Raw genomic sequence first — 24,393 nt, 5'->3', positions numbered from 1 at the left:
GCAGAGTATAATGATCCCTGCTTCCATAAAATGTTAAGCCATGGAAGACATCTTTCAGAAGCGACAAAAATTAAACATGTTTTTGCACACTAACTGGCTGGGACAGCGTTTTGAAGTGGTAGTGTAATTGGATGAAGGCTGTGCTCGGTTGATGGGACTCTGGTTAGCCATGGTTTTGTGGTGGTCCATCCATCATGTTTCCGCACCTCGTTTTTCCTGGGTTAGGAAAATGTGTCCACGCCCAGCTGAGTTCAGTTACTATCCGGCACTGAGAGTTTCTTCTTTGTTGATGTGAGGGCTGGACTCATGGTATATATTCCCCAACCCTATGAGTAGTTTCCGTGACTGCCTGACTGCCTTTCACTTGGTCCAGGGTCCTAGTTCACCCTTTCCTGGTAACTAGCAGAACCTTCTTCCATCCACAGACAAGGAAAGCGAGGTACAAGAAGTGGCCGTAAATTGATTAGGGTTTCACGGGTAGTCGGTGCCTACTTAAGTGAGGTGATTGGTTAGGGCTGCTGTGCACAGCTCTCTCTCCTGGAGACAGACGGCTCATTTCTGCTTCGATCAGGACCTCCCTAGAGATACTGCATTTCTTCCCCATTTTCCCCCATTCCTTAGGCCATGTTTTCCAGAATCAACATCCTCACTGAGTAGGATTTTGGCTGAGCCATGGGTTAACCTCGAAGACCACATGCCTGGTCCTTCGCTCACCGGAGTGTTTTGTATACTTAGGAATAGAGTGGTCAGAGGAGACTTAGGGAGCAACAGGACTTACCAGTCCCTTTCTGTGGGAATAGGCTGTCCGTTGGTAGATACTTCATTAGGCTACTTCTAGTCAGGAATGTCCAGAGGGGAAAGTATAAAATGCCCCACAGACTTGCCTGCATTTTCTCAACCAAGGTTCCTCTTTCCAACATAACTCCGGTTTGTGTCAAGCTGACAAAAACCAGCCACCATGATGTATGACAGAACTTACTCCTTCCTATCTATGGCCTTCATGCCAGCACCTGTGCTTAGATGACAGTTGTTTGCAAAGAAGTCTCAGCCATCGATGGTTTACTCTTCCAAGCTTGTCCACAAGTACCCTGCTGGGTCATGCCTCCTTACTGGGGCAAGCACAAGGAAGGGCAACTAATTCTAATGTTATGGTTAAGACAGTGATTATATGTTTGGGGGGAAAAGTTCATAGTGGAGTTTTATTTGAATATTAGTTGCAGTTTACAATTATATGTATATTTCTGTGATCATTCAAGTAATTGCCAACTGTTTACTAGGACAAATCATTGCTTCCACAAAGGCCCTGAGTCCATGGCTACCACCCCCATTTCATACCACAGCCCACAAAGCCTTTGGTGGGGAGTTCCTTCCCATACCCACCTTCAATTCCCTGTGTGTAACGCCCTCCTGATTCTTGGAACCACAGAACAGTGGCATGCGCTATGCCCTGCTCTGCTAGAATTCTCTGTCCTCACCTTCAATAGCTGTCTCCCTCTTCTGGTTCACATAGACCTTTGCCCACCTGCATAGACATAACTGCCTAAACCAGTGGTTCTCAACCTGTGGGCCGCGTCCCCTTTCAGGGTCACACATCAGATATCCTGCACATCTGATATTTGCATTACGGTTCTTAACAGTAGCAAAATTGCAGTTTCGAAGTAGGAGCAAAATAATTTTATGGCCGGTGGTCCCCACAACATGAGGAGCTGTATTGAAGGGTTGCAGCATTGGGAAGGGTGAGAACCACTGGCCTAGAACGTCCTTTTTGAATATCGTTTATTTGGGGTTTTTTTGCTAATCCTCCCCACTCCTTAAGACAAAGTCTCCTGTTCACTTTTCTATCTGCCTTCCCCATGGTGTTGGAATCTTGGCGACAGGTATCTTTTTAGTGGCCCCATGCTGGGTTCGCGTTTGTCTCAATATGAAGATTCAGGTCTGCTTTATGAATATCGAGAACCTAGGTATATCCACCTGATGGGGGGCAGAGGGGATACACAGAGTCTGGCGAGTAGTTCTGCCTTGGAAGGAAAGAGTAGCGCTCTGTGCACAGTTCACTAACCAGCCAGTCTCCCTCCCAATCTTGTAAAGGATCCAGACAAGTTCCAGTTTGGCCGCACCAAGATCTTCTTCCGGGCAGGTCAGGTGGCCTACCTGGAGAAGCTTCGGGCAGACAAGTTCCGGGAGGCCACCATCATGATCCAAAAGACGGTCAGGGGCTGGCTGCAGAGAGTGAAGTACCGGAGGCTGAGAGCAGCTACGCTAACCCTGCAGAGATTCTGCCGAGGATACTTAGCCCGCAGGTGAGCCATGGTGGGGTACATCTGGAGTCAAAAGGAAGGGGAGGCCTCGTTATCTGAATCACAGTGCTTCCCCCTGGACCTATCCGCTTCTTAAATTGGTCCTAGTGGCTGCGTACATCCCTGCAGTGCCCTTGTTGCTTCAGGGCGCAGATCTGACGTCTCCCGATACCCCAATCTATCCCCAGTCCCCCAGCACTAAACCTAGTACATTCTGTGTCTGGTTTGGGTACAAATCAACCATCTCTTCTTTACCTGAACCCCAGAGTAAAAGAATGTCTTTCAGGAAGAAAGACATGAGTCTAGTTAACGCGCATGTAATCTCATCATTTACACTGAAATCTCAGAGTCGCTTGATTTCCAGGTGGTGCTGGACAGGTACAGGGAAGCCCTACTGTGAATTACTCTGCACCAGGACCGTAGAGAAAGGATACACCTCATTCCGCCATAGCAGCTACCATGCAATAGAGCCAGCCAGGCTCTCTTCCCTACCCAGTGCCACACAAAGGGAGCGACTGTCCCCACACACTGCCCAACTGATGGCTCTTGGCTGGCGAATGGTAGGGTGGCAGAGGCCATCTCCACTGAGGCGTGCGTAAGATGTCCCCTCCTTGTAGGTGTTTCCATGGCTTTTCAGGTTGAAACCCTGCCTGCCTCACGGGCAGGGCTCTCTCCTTCTGTCCTTAGAGAAATGACGGAAATTACATATGGCTCTGTGGCTCAGAGTGGGTTTCTCAGGTGGCTGCTCAACCCCACCTCCACCAGAGAGGCACACAGGCCCTCAGTCCAGTATAGGCTTCTTTTGCATGGTAGAGATAGAGGTGCTGTCCTTACCCATGGGCTTCCTCACCCCAGGCTGCTTACTCACAGCCAGAGAGATGGCTCATGCTGTGTCACCTCTGTACTGTTGAGACAAGCTCCAACACAGGATGAGAGGACAGTGGGATCAACTCTGAGTGGTTCCTCACAATCCCTGCCGTGAATTCCTTCATCAGCACCTGCCCATCACTGGAGAGGCCACCATCTTGGGCTACTGTCCTGGTGGCGAGCGTGCAACTACAGCAGGGAGCATGTGATCCACCGGACAAGGCCTTGTGTGAGGAAAGGACAGACAGATAGACTAGGGCAGCCTGAACCTCAGCACGTGGATGCCGGCTGGCACTGGGGGATACTTCCTTTCCCAGGGCTGTGCTAAGTGATTTCTTGGGTCCTCTCCACCAGTTGGCATTCTTGGTGAGAAGGGTAGGAAGTAATCCTCTGGTTCTCTCTTACTGAGGTGGGTGGAGAAGTGAGAGATTGCAAGGTTTGTGGGAAATAGGAAAACTGCAAGGGCTCATTGCTGGCCTGGGGAGACTTTTTGTTTTTGTTTTTGTTTTTTCTCTTTTGGTCCAGCAAACACTTGCTCTGTTCCAGCACTGCCAGGTCCTGAACTACCAGGGTGTTTGAAGGATCTCAGAGGGACAAACAGCAATGTGATCCCTTAAGAATAAAGATGGGCTACAGAGATGGCTCAGCAGTTAAGACCACTGGCTTCTCTTTTGGAGGGACCCAGACTCCATTCCCAACACCTACATGGCAGCTCATACCTGTCTATGACTCCAGGTTCAAGGCTTTTGACACCCTCACAGGGACACACATGCAGGCAAAACACCAATGCACATAAAATTCTTTTTCTTTAACTGCATTTTTATTTACATTTTAAGTGTTATCCCATTTCCAGGTTTCCCCCTCCAGAAACCCGCTATCCCACCCCACCTCCCTGCTTCTATGAGGGTGTTCATATACTCACCCACCCCCACTCCCCATCTCCCCGCCCTGACATTCCCCTACACTGGGGTATCAAACCTTGACAAGACCAAGGGCCTCTCCTCCCATCGATGCCCGACAAGGCCATCCTATGGGGATGGAACACATAAAATTTTAGCCAAAGAACAGGAGATGCTACGGGTACTGTCAGAGAGCGCCTGATACAGAGAACAGTCTGGTGTGAGGTCAGAACCAGTCTGAGGCAGACCCTGGCAGACAGACCCGTCAGAACATGCGGGGAAAACTGACTTGACTTGTTCTGAACCCGGGGTCAAGCGCTCGAGGCAGTGGTGCATATGGGAAAGGTGACATGAGTCAGTCCAGTGGATTGGGGGTAGGGGGGGTCCAACTAGGGCCACAGAGGGCAGCAGGGCTCATTCTGTCACTAGCTTAACAGACCAGCTCCCTTCTCCTGAGGCCACCTGTGCTCCTTCCCCACCACTCCAGACTGACTGAGCACTTGAGGAGAACCCGGGCGGCCATCGTGTTCCAGAAGCAGTACCGCATGCGGAAGGCCCGCCGAGCCTACTGCAGGGTCCGCAGGGCTGCGGTCATCATCCAGTCCTACTCGAGGGCCATGTTTGTACGCAGAAGCTACCGCCAGGTGAGTAGCTGCTGTGACCATCTCACGTCACCTTCCAGCTCCCCTGCCCCAGGGCCGCTGCCTGTTAGGCTTCCCAAAACCTTAAGCTCATTAGACTATGGCTCCTTCTGTCTCAGTGTTTCACGGCTCTGAAGAGATACCGTGACCGAGGCAACTCTTTCAAAGGAAAACATTTCACTGGGACTGGCTTACAGTTTCAGGGGTTCAGTCCGTTTATCATCATGGTGGGAAGCACGGTGGCATGTAGGCAGGCATGGTGTTAGAGGAGCCCAAAGTTCTACATCTTGATTTGCAGGTAGAATAAGGGGACTGTGTGCTATGCTGGGCATAGCCTGGGCATAAAGAGACCTCAAAGCCCGCCCCTACAGTGACACACTTCCTCTAACAAGGCCACACCCCCTAATAATGCCAAGCAAGCATTCACACACATGAGCCTATGGGGGGCCATTCCTATACAAACCGCACCTATTAGTAAATAAGAGTAGAAACAAGAGTTTGGATCCACTCCCCTGTGTACCCATGGTCTCCAGAACCCAGCAGCTAAGACTTCCAGTCAAGTCCTCAGATGTTATAGGCCACATATGTCGATCTCCTAATCCCAAGGCCAGGCCAGCTTTTAAACCCTGGGTAGTTACAGAGGCCATACTTGTCTTCACCAGGTCCTCACGGAGCACAAAGCCACCATCATCCAGAAGTATGCCCGGGGCTGGATGGCACGGAGACATTTTCAGCAGCAGCGGGATGCAGCCATTGTCATCCAGTGTGCCTTCCGGAGGCTCAAGGCCAGGCAGGCGCTGAAGGCCCTCAAGATCGAGGCCCGTTCTGCAGAGCATCTGAAACGCCTCAACGTGGGCATGGAGAACAAAGTTGTCCAGCTGCAGCGGAAGATTGATGACCAGGTCAGTGGTAGAAGTTTACACAGCTGTTGAAGCCTGGGTGATATGGAGACATGCTTGAGAAGGACCCCAAGCTTTCTGAGGGAGCTGCAGGATTCAGATACCCCAGGGGCCCAGTCAGAATACTTATTGACTGTAGTACACAGAATAGTGTCACTCTCCAACAAAGGTACCAGGTCCTAGCCTTTCAGGACCTGTAAATGTGCTCCCTCACACACCAGAAGAAGCTTTTGCAAGAGTGTGTAAGTTAGGGATATCTGGATGGGAAGATGGCCTTGGGCTGTCCAGGTGAACCCCATGGGATCATGAGAGAAAGCTGCAGACAGAATTAAGTAGCAGAATGCAGAACCACACATGCTCCAGTATTCAGGCCACGTTTAAGAGCTACAGATAAAAGTAGTAGGCTCTCCCCTAGAGTCTTTAAACAGCCACAGCCCTGCTGGCCACTTTTAGAAGGTCCTTCCAGAGCTGTAAAACAGTAGTTTTTACACTGTTCTGAGCCACCAACCTCATGGTATTTTTAATGGAGCAGTAAGAATAAGAGACCCATGGCCCTGCCCCTCCAGAGGCTTCATGGTATAGCTACAGCAATAGCTGGCGCTTAATAAGGCTTCCTGTGTACCCACATTGTGTTCCCCTTTTTGTTTATGATGGTTTCCCATGAGGTAAACGTTGCTGTCCTGTCTGGTATGACATTGGTATTGCATTGTTTAAGCTCTTACCTCTGTCTGCACTGACTACCTCATACATTAACCAGCTAGATGAGCGATGTGTCAATGCTGAAGCCCACTGTGGGTGGAGTTCTGTGAAAGGATCTGAGGCGAGCATAGGATACTGGCTTCCTTGGGGTCCTGTAGACTCGGGGAGAATACAAGTTGGAAATAGGTTCACACCAGTCAGACAGTCCAAGTGTCTGCTCCTCCATACCCTAGAAGACCTTTGTTCAGTGCCAGATTGTGTCAGATATTCTGTTAGGTTCCAGGTAGGAGGGACCATGGCCCAGGTTGTATGCCGTATTATAAAAAATAAATTATTAGGGGCTGGAAAGATGACTCATTGGTTAAGAGCACTGGCTCCTCTTCCAAAGGTCATGAGTTCAATTCCCAGCAACCACATGGTGGCTCACAACCATCTGTAATTGAATCCAATGCCCTCTTCTGGTGTGTCAAGGATAGTGTGATCATATACATAAATAAATAAACCCTTAAAAAATATATTAGTACCAGGGAGATTTTGAAGCTTCCCATAACCTCAAAGCAGGAAAAAGACAAGTCATTTTGGTTTTAATTTTTTTTTTAAAGCTATTCTCCTATGGTCCCGACTAGTCTGCATTTCCATTATGTACCATTGTGATTTTTTTTGAGTACCCCAAAACCTGTGGTGGGTGTTTTAAGCTCACTCGCGTGTGATCCATAGGACAGATGATCCTCACATGACATTGTGAGTCATTTTTGAAGGACGGTGGGCTGGGGACATCAAATATCTTGGCAAAGCCACACAGGTATAGAGTGTTAGACTCTGAACCATGTGCGTGCCCCAGGTTTCATCGTACAGCTTGCATGAAGACCGTGCTGGCTTCTTAGTCCCAGATGTCACCAGTGAGCTAGCCCTGTTCTCTGTGCTGCTGCTACTGCGTTGGCTCTCAGAGAGGAAAGGAGACCCATTGCAGTGGGACTTTGGCAGTAAAGTGAGCACAGGACCGGCCCTCCCAAAAACCAAGGAGAGAGAGGATGAAGGCATACATGGTGTGGATGTGAGGAAAAGAAAAATCTGGCAGTGGGGAACCAGCCATGGCAGCGGGGGACCGGCCATGGCAGTGGGGGGGACACTTGATCTTAATGTACTCGTGCTGTACTCAGTGTGTTTGGAGTTTCTCACAACCTGAGGGCAGGAACATAGGTGAGTCATTTTGGTTTGCTTTGCATATTTTTGTATTGGTATTATTTTTAAAGGTAGACTTTCATGTAGCCCAGGCTAGCCTGTGACTCCATTTACAGCCAAGAATGACCTTGAACCTCTGATCTTTCTGACTCCACCTCCCAAATGCTGGAAGCACAGGGGTGTGGGCTACCAGGCTCAGTTTTATGCCCTGCTAGGGCTCACCCCTGCTTCGCACTGCAGAGCAAGCATTCTGCCAACTGACCGTACAGTGAGCCATCACACTCCCCGTACAATGAACCAATTTCTGACTAAGCTCGCTGTCCTGCTCATGAGCCCCACTGTGGAGACCGCTGACAAGGGGGTGCTTTGCTGCTGTGGGCGGAGACCAGGCTTCTGAAGAACCAGTGGCCTGGGTATGTGTCCTCTGGGCGTTACCCAGAGTGCTGGCTTAGATATGCCATCTTACTTAGGGTTCTGTTGCTGTGATGAAACACCATGACCCAAAAGCAAGTTGGGAAGGGAAGGGTTTATTTGGCACAGTTCATCATCAAGGGAAGTCAGGACAGGAACTCACACAGGGCAGGAACCTGGATGCAGGGGCTGACGTACAGATCATGGAGGGGTGCGGCATATTAGCTTGCTCCCATGGCTTGATCAGCCTGCTTTCTCACAGAACCCAGGACCACCAGCCCAGGGTTGGCCCTACCCATTGGGCTTCTCCCCCCCTGAGAAAATGCCTTGTCGCTGGATCTCATGGAGGAATTTCCTCACCTGAGACTCCTTCCTCTCTGGGGAACTCTTGTGTCAAGTTTATACCCAAAACCAGCCAGTGCAGATGCTCAGTATAAAAAGACAGCCCTCCCAGTGTGAGCTGGGGATGTTCACTTCCCACCCTGGTCAACCTGTGGTAACACAGGTCAGAGAGGCAGTGACCAGGGGAAAGGTCTGCTCAAACACAAAGTACCTCGGTGTCCACTGTTTCTGTCAGGACTGTCGGTGCCGGGTCAATGCCAGTGACCATTTGAGTCACTTTTCTAGACATAGTGTAGTCTGAGGACAAGGAGACTAAAGCCACTGTCTCTACTAGGGAGGAGCATCTGTGTGCCCAGGTTTCAGATAGTGCTCAGTATTAGCTTTATTGGTGTGTGAGGTCAACTCCAGAGGATAAAAATAACACAGTATTTCCCACCCCACGTGCTTGAACATGAGAAAGAAGCAGATTTTGAAAGACCTATTTTTAAATGAAGCTCTTGCCTTAAGCTTTCTGCTCGGCAAACATCTGTGAGCCGTGACAGATGCTGTCACCCTGGGAAAGGCTCCCTGTATGCAGTGAGTAATCAGTCGATATGTGAGATCTTTCTCCCGCTGATCCCCATGTGGTTTCCATGCCAGGCACTGTTCCCATACATTAACTCACTGATCAATACCATGCTAATGGGATAAGTATTACTACCGTCCCCATTTTAAACACAAGTACACTAAAGGCACAGAGGGGATAAGTAACCAACCGAAGGACACACAGCCAGGAAGTAGCCTGGCTGGAATTTGAATCTGCTTTCAGATAGGCTTTGCCACCTCTGGCTGGATTTCTAGATCATTCCCAGTGGGAAGGCTCTTGGGACGTGTGAGGAATGTTCTGCAGTTCAAACAGAGGCTCTCCCATCAGTTGGGGTCATGCTCCTAAAAGTCTCATATCCTCAGAACTGTTGCACAATGTGTGGCACCTGTGGTGGCAGAAGCATGGGCACACATCACTGTGGGCACTCCTGGGCACACATGGTGGGAGAGGCATGAGCACACGTCACCACGGACACTGGCGATCCCTTGGTGGGAAGACCAGCTGTTGGAAAGTAAGTTGAGTGTCTTTTCCCCTGTGATTCCTAGAGCTAATCTAGGCAGCTGCTCTCCTGAGTCTTTAATCCGGAAGGAGAGATGTATATTACCAGAGATACCAGAGATGAAGTATCCCAGTTCACTTCTCAGATTAGCATGACATGAGGAGGCAGCATCTCAGTCACAGGAGGCAGGAGTCTGGGGAGAGTGTCTCGCTACCATGGGAAGGATAGTGAAAGGCAAAACCAGGGAAGATGAGCGCCCCAGGTTTCTGTCTTAAGAACTGAGGACCCCCAGCTGCAGAGAGCAGACTCCATTTGACACCAAGCCTGTGTACAGTCAGCAGAAGACAGAGTCACATGAGAGTCCCTCAGAAAGAAACCGGGCGATTGGGAGCCCAGAGCTGTCCCTGATGCGAACACAGTTTCCTTGTGGGTTTCTGGACTCTGATGTGATAAGGACACCTTCTTCATGGTGTCCTTCACGATACCCTTCAGCAGCAGAGACAGGGGCCAACCCAGAAACCTGCTGTGAGCCTCATTAGAACTCTATGACTTAACTTCAACCAAAATGATAAGAGTCCATGAACTTGGCCAGTGTGCGAGAGTGACATGGCCAGACTTTTAGTCGCTTGTAATAGAACTCAGGGTTCTTAGGCTTAAGGTTTAAATATTTTTATTAGGAAAAATATAACCCAAATCAATAGTTCAGTCAGTGGCCTTTAAGTCGGTTTGATTAGGGATAGTTAATAAATAGCCACCAAGTAAATAATGCATTTGTCCATATTTTATGATTCTTGAGGACATCCATACATGTTAGAAAAACAGTGTGCAAAAGGTTACAGCTCAGAGACTTTTCCGAGTCCCAGTTTTCACTGCTGTGAACTATCCGGGGCTAGCAGTCACCTTCACTGAGGGTGATGTTAATAGGCAAGAATGAGGTACAGTTCTCGCCCAAGCGTGCTCATCTGATGTAGGCTGTGTTGACTTCACCACGATTCTTGCAATGATTTCCCCTCTTCCCACACCAGCCCAAGTCTGACTGGGAACCACAATAAGTCTGGTTGTGTGGGTCCCGTGTTTAGGATACAAATCGGACATCCATGAGACGCCAGATGCCAGGGTTGTTTGAATGGCAAAAGGTTGGTGATGAGCGGGCGTTGGGACTGGCAGAAGCTGAGGCTTCTGTGAGTCAGCCTAAGGGACTCCGTGGAGAGCTCAGGCCAGTGAGGCTCCCTGGCGGTTACCGAGCATTGACTGTGTGGCACATGCCGGAGAAGCACTTTGTTCCCCACGTCTCGATAATGACCTTCTAAGATGGGAATTTCTCCTATCTTCTAGTCTATATGGGAAGAAGTGGGCCACAGAAAAGCGAGTGACTGGAACAGACATACAGAGGGCCAAGGCTGAGGTGAGCTCAGGCACAGGCCTCGCAGCAGCAGACACCTTCTTCCCCAGTGTTTGAGTCTGGTCCCTGGTAGCATTAGGATCAGGAAAGCTGGGTCTTCAGAAACCTCTGCGTTGCAAAGTGATGTATTTGACCAGAGTGGGATGAGAGGTGCCCGCATCCCCTGCCTCTAACACAACACTTTCCTCTCTTCATATTCCAACCAGTTCCATCCATGCACCACCTCTCTACAATGTTGACGTGGCCCAAGCCATGCCAGGGAGAGTTGACAACCAATATGGCCTGACTCACATCCCAGGGCAGACATGAGGACAGAGTAGCTACCCAAACCTGCCTTCCACCTGTGCATGGATCCTCTGCCTCCAGTGTAGACCCAGACCCTGGCGAACGATTCACACAGATGTTGCATCCTTCTAGATAGTTGCTGCTTAGCTGGGTGTCTTTTAGATTCTGCATTGAGGCTGATGGCTAGCCCAGCTATGCAGAGAAGCGGCTATACCTGGAGCAGTGTGGGGAACCTCGCACACAAGGAATGCATCACTTGCATGCTCATGCGTTGGCCCTGCGAGCCATGTGGTGCTGTGTAGGTGCCAACAGCTTTTCTTTGAGCGTTTATGTGAGGTTTTGTTTTTCTGTGAGTCAGTCATTGATCCTGATGCCCTGGCTTATTAGCATTTTAGCTGACGGCTCTGTTCTGCTTGGAGTTGCTGTGGGGCCCAGCAATGGAGAATGATCATTGAGTGCGGCCTGCCTGCTGCAGCGTTCTCCCTCCTCCGCTCACTTCTCCCTGCCGAGCACTCTGCCTCACAGCCTCTCAGTCCTCCCAGACCCGACTTCTGCCGTCCTTTATATGAGCGTCATTCTGGAAGTAGGATCTCTCAGGGCCTGCCGCACACATACGCTGACTGCTGATTGGGTCCACAGTCTGTAGCTGGGCGTTGTCAGATGTCAGTCTCTCCGGTGTGAATTCTGTGAGCCATGTTGACAGGTGGCAAGAGAGACCCTGGGGCCCCTTGGAGGGCCTCCTTGAAAGAGGGGATACTGAAGGGGTCCTTTGTCTCAGAGGAAGGGATTAGGTTACAGCTCTTTGTACCAGTAAGTCCAAGGCTAGGAGCTGTTGATGTGAAATAGTGGGGAGTCCTCAGAGGCCCAAACTGCAGATCCAAGAAGCTGGCTCCATTATTCCTGCAGCAGCAGCCTTCTCCGTGAGTGCTCATGTGTTTCCCATGGACTGTTTCAATGTCAGCCCTGCTATTTGTGTCTCTCTCTGCTTCTAGGTCCACACACGAGTTTAAAGCATCAGGGCATTGCCCCGAGAGTGTCTGTACTGGCATGTAATGGTTCTGAGCTTTAATTCTGCCCTACAAGTCCTTTTTTTCTGGTGGCCTTCCTGATTTTTCCTGGCTCGATAACCCTCTCTTTTTCTTCTTTCTTACCCCCACCCCCACCCCATCTGCCGATGCTCTCTACAGAACAAAGAGTTCAAGACTCTGTCAGAGCAGTTGTCTGCAGTTACCTCCACCCATGCCATGGAGGTGGAGAAGCTGAAGAAGGAGCTGGCGCGTTACCAGCAGAACCAGGAGGCTGACCCCAGCCTTCAGCTGCAGGAGGAGGTACAGAGCCTGCGCACCGAACTACAGAAGGCTCACTCGGAGCGCAGGGTCCTAGAGGATGCTCACAACAGGGAGAGTGGTGAACTGAGAAAGGTATGCATGGACAGGAGGACCAACACTGGTGAAGGGCTGGTGGGTGGGACGCCTGTAGGAGATGTTTCTCCACGCTGAGGAAATTTCTGTGATTTCCAGGGCTTGTGTCCACAGGCAAGCCACCCTTCATTTCATATATGGATGTGCGTTTGGGTCCTATAGCAAATGTCTGATCCCTGAGCGAGTGTTGATTGGACTGGCACCATTAGCTAAGCCTTGGGATCCCTTGGGAGAGTAAATGAGCTGTCTTTGCTCATCTTCCTTAAAGCCTCGAGTCAGTTCCCAGGGAAACTCTACAGATCTAGTCCTTAGTGAGAGAGGTAGCAGATGTCAAGTGTTCCAGGGCTTCAGCAGCCTGTAGCCGTCATGCCTACGGGGAAACCCTTATGTTTGGGGGCGGGGGGGGGGGTTCTGCTCTGCTGGTTGTAGCCAACTTTCCCATTCTCGTTTGTTGTTGTAAAATTATATTAAATGACTATCTTTTACCCTCTCTAGATCCGGCACTATAGTGCCCCAAGATATCTGATAGATATCTTAACCTCAGTCGGCAAAGTCTCTCACCCACTTGCTCCATCCCCTATCACACTGCGGAAGGCCTCTCTTTGAGCCTGGCAGCCATCTCTCTACCCATCCAGTTCCCAAGGCAGGTTTCCATGCCAGAAACGCACATCCCAAGTCCGTGGCAGCCCAGTGTCTCTAGCCACCACACGCTCTCTTACACTTAAATCTGCACATGAAAGAACACACAACACAATGACCTCTGATCCAGTTGATAAGATATAATTGCCCACCCTTAAGGACATTCATAACAACCTGTAAAGGTACAGCGTGGAATCTTTACGTCAGCGTCCATGTTGCCTCCGCGGCTTCTCTGTCATCCCTCCCGTCTCTTCCTCCTTTCCGTACCGGTCTCCTTCCCTTCCCTCAAACTTTCCTCCCGCCCGTCCTTCCTTCTTGTCCAATGACAGGCCTCCTTCTGTCTTGTACCTGCTTCACCTATGACATCACCCCGCACTCGTTCTTAAGGCTTACTTAAGGAAGTCCATGAAATGGGACTTCCTGGGGTTGCTTCCACTGCTCCTGACCTTGAGCTACAAAGAAGCTCTTCTGAACTCCCAAGGCAGACCTTCTGAGCAGGAACAGTCCCACCGTGCCATTGGAGGGCTGTCTATGGGTTAAGAACACCTCTGTCCTCTTCCCCATCTCTACCATGATACGTGTAGTATCTGTCCGGCATACAGAGTAGAGTCACGTGGATTGAGAACCCGAGGAAGGAGAGTCAGTGCTGGTTAGTGCTGGAAGAAAAGCTCTGAAACTGGGACAGACAGTGCTGGCACACCCAGGGCAGACCCAGAAATACTGACCCTAACCCTACTGTGTGTTGTCAGGCATGTTGCAAGAACCCCTACCAGCCACAGTGCCCATGAGTAAGTGAGTGAGTGTACACATGAATACGCATGTACACATGGGCTTGATCACCTCTAAGATTGCTCCTGGGCTCGCGCCGGCTGACACATGCAATCTTGTATGTTTTTTAACGAATAGCAGACTTCAGCCCTGCTCTACCGTCTTTGGCTCTCCCACTGTCCTGGTTCTTCCTCCCAGCTGAGAACCATAGACTCTCTTTTTACCTTCCCTGCTTCCCACAAAATTTTTGAATCAGGGCCTCAGAGCACCTAAAATGGCTGGTTTTTCCATCCAAAGGTAGGTAAGGGTTTGCTGTAAGAAAACTTCCTTGGTAGAACAAAACAGAGATGCGAAGACCATCTTGATCGCTTTAAAAATGGCCGTTGCCTAGGAGCCTGTTGGCCTTGGGATTGAATAAAACTGGAGCTTGGAAAGGAGCAAAGACACCTGCTCCCATCCATAGGGTTTCACTCTATAACCCTGGCTGGCCTAGTACTTGCTATGTAGACCAGGCTAGCCTCAAACTCACAGAGATCTACCTGCCTCAGCCTCCTACATGCTAGGATGAAAAAAATGTGCACCGCTGTACCCAGTTAAGACCCTCCTAACTCCAAACAAATGTGTGCCTGTGTGAACAACTGTCAAAAACGGGCATAGAACGATCAATTAAGTGGGAGGATCACTCTCTTTAGGAAATGGGAAACAGACATTTTCCTTTCGGTAGGGTCTGTGGAGTCTTTTGTTGCAGAAGTTGGAGAATGGTCAAGGGACAGCTGGCTCCTGGTTTCTATTCTAGGATCTGCCTAGCTGGGGTTTAATGTTCACCAGAGGCCGTCTCCAGCCTGAGCCCGTGCTGAATATTAAGACGGTTGGTTTCCTTCTGGCCGGGTGCAAGGTCTTTCTGTGCATTGAGTGAGATTGATGAAGCCAGCAAAGCCCAGAGACGGAGCCAGCTGCTGGTAGATGTTTAATTAATGGGTTTGATGTTTCTGTCAGCAGAAACTGCAAGTGCTGTATTGGAGCTGGCAGGCTGGAACACTTGGGGCTGCCACCTCTGATGATTTTACCTGGTAGGCCAGTGCTGTGGTCTACCACAGGAATCCACCTGTGTCCGCAGGGGCATGGAGCTGCCCCTGTCACATACACACCTAGCATTTTACACTAAGGGAGACATTACTTCAACCTCTCCACAGAGAAGCTCACAAGGACTCTTAACTTGGTTTCTCTTGTGCCATCTTAAAGCCTCAGCCTCCCTCTCTGGCTGCCTTCATGCAGCTGTGTGACCTTGCTATTTGGAAAGGAGGTGGCTCCCTGGGTTGCCCTTGGCATAGAAGATAATCGTTCCTAATCCAGAATGGGCTTTGAAGGTTACCCAGAGCCTAGCTCAGTGCAGAGTTGCAGCAGGAAAGGAAAAGTGAGCTGCAGCCAACTGCTTGGCCCCAAGGCAGCCTTGGCATGGCCCAGGTATCTGGTGGGCCTGAGGTCCCGAGTGCTCACTGTACGTCCGGTTGTGTGTTGCCTCATCTTCTCGGTCATAGAGCTGTCTCTGCTGATGGGTGTCCTTGGCTGATTCCATTGTGTGGTCTTAGGTGTGAGATTTTGCTGAGGGGAAGCAGGGGGATCGGTCTGGAGAGATCAGGGCTCTCGAGTATTGAGTCTTCAGAGAGTCCTGGACCTGCTGTACCCAGAGTTGCACTCTGACTGCCTCAGGGTTTGTGGTTTCATGGAAAGGCTGACAGTTGTTAGGAGATTTGACTCTGTGGGCCTCAGGTCTTTCCCAGAATGATAGAAGTCATTGCCCTTCGCTCAGCAGGTATTTATTGGATGCCTCGTGCGTTAGAGGCCATTCTACACGGTGGAACAAAAATTATAATCAAAAAAGTTTTTTTTTCACTCCTAGAAAACAGAAGGTAGAGATAGAAGTCCTTCTGAGATTATCTATCATATGCTATAAAAGAAAGATGACCGAAAGGGTAACGTAGCCTTATGTGGAGGGGTATGGCTCATGTGTGACAGGCGGAGGCCCCTCTCTAAGTGAGGTGAGAATTAGCCATGAGGACTTCTGTGCTGGTACTGAGGTGTTCTGAGCAGCCAGGAGGAGAAAGGTACTAATGATTTATCAGAGATGGGGTTCAGACCTAGAAGCACCTTCTGATCTCAGGAATAGGTATAGCCTGTGACATCTCTAGGGAGAAGCAGCTCTGTCCTTAGCGTTGGAGGCTCTTGTCAGCTTGAGAGTGACTGGAACACATCTTCTGGGCTATCTCGGAGATGCGAGTTTTAATCTATATATTTAACAACATTTTCATCTGTGTGTGTGTGTGTGTGTGTGTCAGAGGAAAACTTTTAAGAGTCATCAGTCCTCTTCTTCCACCTCCCGGGCCCAGACCATTAGGCTTGATGGCAGGCGCCATTCTCTCTGAAATGGTGATCTCACTGGCCTCTCACCCCTGAGTTTTTAAAATATTTTAAATGTATCATTTGAATCCATTACCACTATTCCTTTCCAACTCTTTCCGGTGCCCCACACTCCAAACTTCACGTCCCTATTTTTGTCCCGGTTTGAGTAACTCCTTGAGTCAGATCACTGCTGCCCACATATACATGCTATGAGGCCATCCACTGGGTCATGGGCAACCTACGAGTGAGCATGTCCTCAAAGGAGAGTAACTCCTGTCAGAGTAGACATCAGCTGCCTGTAGTTCCTCCACCAAGGGTGGAACCTTAGAGTTCCCTGCCCCATCGTTGCTGGGATTTGCCCTGCCTCAATCATGCACATGTGGCCACCACTGCTGTAAGTGAATGTGAACAACAGTCAGGTGCAGAAGTCGGTATTTCCCACCTTTCTTCCTCATCCTCCGGCTCTCACATTTCTCTGCAGTGTATCCCTGAGTCGTGGGGGGGGGACCTTTGATATAAGTGGCCCATCCACAGTGAGCACTGACAATTACTTACCCTCAGCATTCTGACCAATTAGGACTCTGCGCCAACCAACACCCATGCAAAAACTAGCTTCTCTGACCGAAGTTGTGAGGAGCAAGAACTTATGGATATAAATGTAAGTATTTAGAAGGTAGTTTGACAGCAGAACCGTTTAGCAAAACAACAGTAAGTTCCCCCATCAAGGCCCGTGGTCTCAGTCATGGATTTATAATACTCCCTTGAAAATCTCGCCTACGAAACAGACCTTCTATAACATCAGAAAGTGGTTGGTTACCCCAATAGCCTTCATGCCACTGTTGCATGGGCAAGACCACTGATGCCTTTCCCCCATTCCATCAATAGTCCCAACAGTACCTTGTAGCATTATGTAATATTAGCCAGTGGAAAAGAGTTCTCTGGTCAGTTAAAGGTCGGCATCTCAAATGAATGGTATCTCCAGCACTAGGGTCTTAACGTCTTCTACCCACTGAGGACAATGAAAGCAATTGGTCTATTCGTTAAGATTTAGCTGTTTCTACTTTTCGACTATCGTGAGAAATGTTATCATACAGTCACCTTTGTACAAGTTTCTGTGATCATTTGGTTTTATTCCTCCTGGGTTTATAATTAGAAATAGGATTTCTGTGTCACTGGACCATTATTCCATGCTTAATATCAACCAATGATTTCAAAGTCTCTTAGAACATTCACCTATATTGGTGCTTTAAAAATACAGATATTTATTTCTATAATCACAGCTTTCTTTCCTCTTCAGAAGTCCTAGGTTTTTCTTTAATATTGCCTCTTTTCTTTGTTTGACTTACTTACTTATTTATCTATTTATTTATGCCATCATATCTGCCTTTGATTGAATTGATTTTCTTGAGTAGGGCATTTACCGATGACCCACTAGAATTCCATCACCCCATGTATTCCTTCCTTTGTCAGTGTTGTCAGGAGCTACACACTGAATTAGATCTCTAAATGTCGGTACCAAATGTGTCTCCCTTCTTCAGAGCCCGGAACACTGGCACAGGGAGGCAGGAAAGAGCAGGCAGGACAAAGGCCAGAGGATGATGTGTCCATTTTGAGCTTCTAGCATTCCCGAGACTCAGATTTGACAGCTCAGTGATTCAGCAGGAGAGACAAGCAGGTTCACAAGCATGGACGGTTCTCTGTTCTGTGCTTTCCTCAATAAGGAATGTGAGCTGAGTATAAACATTTCAGGGCTCTCTGGGAGACCTAGAGGACCACAAGTGGTTTGAGCCCTTTCTCCTTGTCGAACTCGGGTTGTTTTTTTTTTTTTTTTTATTTCCTGTATGTAACTTTCCTTCAGAATGAACGAATCTTTGGTTGAACCTGTTTTCCTAAGAAGAGTGTTTACCCATGATCCATCAGAAAGTCACTACATGGGAAGGGTTGTTCCTGGGTTGTTTTTGTTTGTTTGTTTGTTTTGGTTTTGGTTTTGGTTTTTTGGTTTTTTGTTGTTTTTTTTTTTTTTGTCCTGTTTTTTTTTACCTGTTGATCCTTTTCAGCGAGTCGCAGACCTGGAACATGAAAATGCACTCTTGAAGGATGAAAAAGAACACCTCAACAACCAAATCCTGCGTCAGTCGAAAGGTAAGCACTGAACCTGTCAGACGATGAAGAGGGGGAAGGGCTTCCTAAGGGAGAGCCCGGTGTGAGGACCCCGCCTTGGCACTTGTTTGAAGAGCCTATTGAGAGGGAAACTCATCCACGCATGTGAGTGTGTATCTGGAGACCTGGATTCGAAGCGTGGCACTGCACAGCTCTGTAAGCATGTGCCAGTATCCATCTGAAAATGGGCAGGAAAGACAGACACAGAAGGACTATCGGGAGGCGTGGGCGAGATGCCCCGGTGACGCTCAGCACAGTAGCACCCGTGTGCTGGTTTTCAATTGTCTCGCTCATCCTTTTCACTGTGTCCCCGGTCAGACGGTCACTGTAATGTCTGCCGAAAGACAGGCTCCTTGATCAGTCCCTGGATGAGCCTCTCTCGAGTGCCCCTCAACTTCCACACTGTCACCCACCCTGTGACTCACTTGGCTGAGAGGGAACAATGGAACACATAAATCTAGTTCTGGTCTTTTCGGTGGTAAACCAGGTCCTCTCCCACCCTTACGGTCCTCACCCTATCTCACCGGGCAGCCAAACATTGTAATGCCACAGCCCCCACCTGCCTGAGATCTTGTGAAAATACATGCTGCTTTCAAAATGCCCTTTATAAAAAAAAAAAAAAAAAAGCTCGCTTTCCGTTACTATGGATACAAGGTTGGCAAGAGAAAAAAGACCATCAGAATCTCTTAGGTTCCTTGCCCGTGCTTCTCTCTATATCACCTCTAGACTGATCTCCAAGGACCTGAAAGATAAGGATTACAATGAGAGTTTAGAGTGGTGCGGCTGGAAATGCTGCCAGTGGTTCTTAATGCGGGCTGTCACCAGAGAGGCGGGCACGTGGACCGGGTGGGCGCGCACATGTACATCGAGAGTCCCTCTCCCTGCCTTCCTGAGAGCAGGGTCACTCTTCTTCCTGTCTGAACCCTTGGTTCAGAATAACGAGCCCCTTCTCAGCTCCACAGTAGGTGAGGAGCATGAGAGATTCCCCCACAGCCTGTGGTGGGCAGCCTCTTAACAAGGGATTAGTCAGAATGCTCCTAGCAGGGCATGCGCATTTGAGGATCCCCTCAGATGCTGAAACCCTGCTTCCTATGCCTGCTTTCCAGCTGAATCTTCACAGAGCTCTGTGGAGGAAAACCTCCTGATGAAGAAGGAACTGGAGGAGGAACGGTCCAGGTACCAGAACCTCGTGAAGGAGTACTCCCAGCTGGAGCAGAGATATGAGAACCTTCGGGACGAGGTGACGATCCTAAAGGGAAGGGAGGCAGCTCTGCTGCCTGGTGGCAATGGCTTCCCTTTCTGCCCTTTTAGAGCTGGCTGCATAGCCCTTGCCCTCTGGCAATGCCATGCTCAGGAAACATGCATGTGTGCAAGGACCACTTGTTCTTTCGTTCCTCTGTGAACTCTGTGGTTAGGTGGTCACCTTCTGAGGATGCCCTTTCCAAAAGCTGAGGTCTTATTGAGATCTTAGGTTAAAACTTATCTTCCTGCATGTGTCTATTGCCATCTGCTTCTTGTTCTAGACAATTCCATTGTTGAGACAATGGTGTTGTAGGCTCTGACCTCAGCTGTATTGGTCCGTGTGGAGAGAGACCCTTGGAACCCGATTGGGTCTCCTAATCTCTGACAAAATACAAGATATTTTTGTGACATCTCAGGATTTGACATTCCTCTTTACCCGTACGAGTAACTCCCTCCCAACATGCATATTCGACATCCGCGAGTTAGTTGCATGGAAACCAGGAAAGGAATCTGAGTGGGAACTGAAATAGAAATCTATAAATTCCACCAAGCTCGGTTTTCACTCTTAAAAGACAAACCAGCTGCCAAAAACATAAGCCGAAAGGTCTTTTTAAATGAATAGCACGGAAGGTAGGCTCTATTCCTAATTACTCTCGTTTTCATGAGCAGAACCGGGGTGGGAGGAGAGGCCGTGTGGGATAGGGTTGCAGAAAGGGTTCCTTTCAAGAACGTGGAGAAGGGTGCACTGTGCAATCCGAGGGCACGGCTGGAGTAAAGGCTGTTCTCTCCTTGCTTTCTGGGTGCTCTGGGTTGTAAAACACCGGTAGAGTATTTGCCTGGCATTCATGGGAATAACTATTTATCCACTGTTCCAAGGGGCGCTACTGCCCACAGTTGTTGACAAGAGGCAGTGGCTGATGTCCGGGGCTCCTTGAGAAGTTAACTTCACATTAATATGAACTGGTTACGAGTTGTCACTTTTTTTTTTCCTCCTTCAGCAGCAAACTCCAGGCCACAGGAAGAACCCATCAAATCAAAGTAGCTTAGAATCTGACTCCAATTACCCCTCCATTTCCACCTCAGAAATCGGAGACACCGAGGATGCCCTACAGCAGGTGGAGGTAAGTCTGGGGCAACTGTTTGCAGTTGTCCTGTTGAGGACACTTAATTGCCTGCATGGAACCACCCAAGAGAGATATGAGATATACTGCTCTGTTGGTGGTGCCTCAGAGGGCCCAGGGCACAGACGTTGAGAACAGGATCACTGGGTTGCAGCGAACTTACTGGAACACGGTGGGATGTATGGTGCCACATCCGTGTGCATGCCGTTTCCATGTAGATATGGGCACGGTCATCCTCACGGCTCTGCGGCTCACAGGCAGTGAGACTGACCCTGAGTTGTGCTCATTACATGAGGCAGAACATCCCCATGCTTCCGACATGTGAAAACAGACTGATGTGCGCTCAGACGCATTGCCTACCAACAGGCAAGCACATGCTTGTCTACATACTCAACCACATAGTAAAATCCAGACCGGGATCTGAAAGGATAGGAATGCGCTGGGCGATCAATGTATCAAGATCTGTTGGAGCAGCGCGCTCCACGGCAGGGCAAGTATTGTGCTTGTTTCAAGTTATGATCAGGTACTCGTTGGCATCATGACAGTGACCAGAGGTCACAGTGATCCCCCATCAGGAAGCACTGTGTCCCAAGATTTAGTTTCCCTCTTGTAATGCCATTTTCCAGAAGTGAATTCCCTTTTACCTTCCAAAGAAAATGCCTGTGCCTGTTTTCAGTTGTTCCTTAGAGTGTGCGATTGGTCACTTAAGTGGCTCTCACAGGAGGAATGTGAACGGCTGAGACAGAGATGTTATTGAAGAGAATAAGCCAGCAGCACCAGCTTTCCGATGGGAAATACTGGTGGTTTGACACTGGCTTTGTGTTGGAGGCAAGGATTGGTGCTGGGGAGGAGCAAGGAGACAGATGGCTGATACAGGGGTGGGCAGCAAGGCATTGTGTGTTCCCAGGAGCATTTGTGCTGTGAAAACTACCTTCTGGATAGATACCCCTCTCCATTTGCAGGAGATTGGTATAGAGAAGGCAGCCATGGACATGACTGTCTTCTTGAAGCTGCAGAAGAGAGTGCGGGAACTTGAGCAGGAGAGGAAGAAGCTGCAGGTGCAGCTAGAAAAGGAACAACAGGACAGCAAGAAAGTGCAGGTGCGTAGCCGCTCTGTGAGCCCATGGGGTCTCATGGTGTTGGGCTTCAGAGCTTCCTCTTGTGGGAACCAAATTGATCACTCTCTGTGAATGTCTCACCCCACTGCCTCTGAGCTGGGCGTGCTCCCTGAGTATCCCAGGGCAAAGGATTTCCACTGGGAAGCAGTAGGGAATCTGGGAGCTCATGCCTGGAGGACTGGCATCAGGTGCAGAGAAAATAGAACAGCAGAAGTCAGAATCAGCAGAGAAAGCCTACCACCCTCTCGTGCCTGGAATCTAACACGAGCTCAGCCACCTGGCTGAGAGCCAGAGGAGACCCTTCTCACCTACGGCTGTGCCTTTGTGTCACCACAACTGATGACATCCCTATCCTCTTGCATCTTGAAAGGATACTGGGTGAAACTTTACACCTAAAAGTAATTTATTTGTCTCAAGGACTTTTGGGGAACCTAAGCTATAAACACAGAACTATGCCAGTATCAGGCTCGCAGCAAGTACACAACGTGGGCGTGCAAAAGAGAACACAGAGCCAGCAAGATGCCTCTCAGGATCATGAAGGCCCTCGCTGTCAAGCCTGCTGGCCTGGGTTAGATCCGAGGGACACACATGATGGGAGGGGAGAACTGATGCCTGCAAGAAGCTGTCCTCTGGTTTTCACAGATACCATGGCATAGGCAAGCCATGACAGACACACATACGCGTGTGTGTGCGCACACACACACACATACACACACACACACACACACACATACACACAGTCGCTATGCATAGTTTCTTTTTTTTAAGACAGGTAAAAATGCAGGAGACAAACTTAGCCATTGGGGAATTTAAATCAGGTTTGGACGTAGGAAATGTAGCTCAGGTGTAAAATAAAAAAGAAGATTGTAGTGTGACTGGGAATGCCGTTGATTACAAACCTATCAGTACTGCCACAGCAGAGAGCTGTCAGGAGATAAGAACCCCTTTTTCTAACCCTGAAGTTGTGAGGAGAACTTCTCCTGGGATTTAAATCCAGCTCTGCGCCATATCACTAGCAAAATCTATTCTCATGCCTAAACTGAAAATTGTGGGATTTGACTCTCCTCGTCTTCCCCTCCCTCCCTCTCCTCCTCCCCCTCCCCCTCCATTCTTGACCCCCATCCTGGACCCAGACCTTCTTTCATAACACCTTTCTCCCCTTTCCATTCTGACGTGCTGCAGACTCTGGGGTGGCTCGCCGTCAGAGTCTTGGCAGGGTGTCGTTTGTTCCGTTTCGCCTTGTTTAATAAGCGTTAAGTGAAGAGGTAAATCTTGGCGGTGGTCTTAAGTCTCCAGGTGGATTAGTTAAGAGCAGACAGTGAAAGCAATGGGTAAATAAATAACTTCTGATTATAAGGAAAAGCTATCCTGACAGACAAACACAAGTCAAATACAAGAAAGATACTCTTGGAGTCGTATCTCCAAAGCCCTATCATATGTTAAAATACCCTCTAGTGATCGCTTGTTGCTTTCGTGCCATCTAAAGTCAAGGGATTTTAAGTCAGCCATCATGAGTCATGGACGCTCTGTGTGGATAGCATTAGATACACCCGGCCTAGAAGTCCCTACATACTCTCCCGTACCCACAGACGTGATTTCTACATTCTGCATTTCAGAAATGCCAAGTTGCTTTGGAAGCTTGGCTTCAGAACTTGGCTGGTCTGGATACCAGGTAAAAGGGGACATCTCAAAATATAATCACCAATCAAGAACTGCAGGCCCTGTCCTGTGGGTTGTGGCCCACGGGGATGGGGTGGGTAATAATGTGGACTCCTCTATCATCCCCTGAGGTTAAGCATGCAGAGATCAAGTTTCTGGGTCTTCCCTTGGTTCCAGAAGGAATCCTAAGCCACCTAGAGTGATGCAGCCCCAGGTCCCCCCCCCCCCCCTTAGAGGCCTTACACTAGGCTGACTGGAAGGCCTGGGAGTGTCCCATCCGCTTGGCCACTGTGAGAGTGGGGCCTCTGTGCCTGCTGCTCAGACTGCTCCCATATATCCTTTCCCCCTGACCTGGCAGTTACCTTGGCCGGCCCCTGTAGTGACCCCAGCAGACTTAGAACCATGATGGTACAGCCCTTCAAGTTTGAGTATGTAATCCTCTTACTCTGAGAGTCTGATGTAGTCAACATTTAGAGGGGCCGTGTCCATGCCACACAGAACTCCAGTGCAGGCCACTTACCTAACGGCAGAAGTGCTGATACGGGTCATTCACGTGCCTCTGGTGATGGAAGAAGACAAGACAAACATTGGTACCGAGGCAGAGCTTTTCCCAGCTTGCATTGCAGGAAACAGGGCAGCAACCATCCATGTCCTGCATCTGGAAGGGGCTGCAGAGATGCTCACTCTAAACTCGAACACCCTGGTCCACCCACGGCAGTGACGGCTTCACCTGGACTTCAGGTTGCCAGGCCTTAGGCAATCTCATTAAATTGCCCCATTAGGTCTTATTTCTAAAGACCCATGCTCTTCAGGGATGCCCCCTTTCAACAGCCAATTCAACGCTAAGGTCTGCCCA

The 24,393-nt window shown here is 49.3% G+C and overlaps 1 protein-coding gene across 1 annotated transcript in view; it reads left to right on the top strand.

Annotated features, from left to right (window-relative positions):
* Myo5b (myosin VB) overlaps positions 1 to 24,393 on the top strand; it is a 297,799-nt gene that overhangs the window by 237,008 nt on the left and 36,398 nt on the right. Inside the window, exons 19-26 of the mRNA XM_032885354.1 lie at positions 2,089 to 2,300; positions 4,551 to 4,707; positions 5,367 to 5,606; positions 12,197 to 12,430; positions 18,295 to 18,379; positions 19,504 to 19,637; positions 20,638 to 20,760; positions 21,723 to 21,860. Of these exons, the coding sequence (XP_032741245.1) occupies positions 2,089 to 2,300; positions 4,551 to 4,707; positions 5,367 to 5,606; positions 12,197 to 12,430; positions 18,295 to 18,379; positions 19,504 to 19,637; positions 20,638 to 20,760; positions 21,723 to 21,860 (1,323 nt within the window). The remainder of the gene's footprint in view (positions 1 to 2,088; positions 2,301 to 4,550; positions 4,708 to 5,366; positions 5,607 to 12,196; positions 12,431 to 18,294; positions 18,380 to 19,503; positions 19,638 to 20,637; positions 20,761 to 21,722; positions 21,861 to 24,393) is intronic.

The sequence above is a fragment of the Rattus rattus genome, chromosome 15, assembly GCF_011064425.1.
Source record: "Rattus rattus isolate New Zealand chromosome 15, Rrattus_CSIRO_v1, whole genome shotgun sequence".
NCBI classification, from domain to species: Eukaryota; Metazoa; Chordata; class Mammalia; order Rodentia; family Muridae; genus Rattus; species Rattus rattus.
Note: the sequence above shows the minus strand (reverse complement) of the source record. Positions and strands in the feature narration are given on the sequence as shown.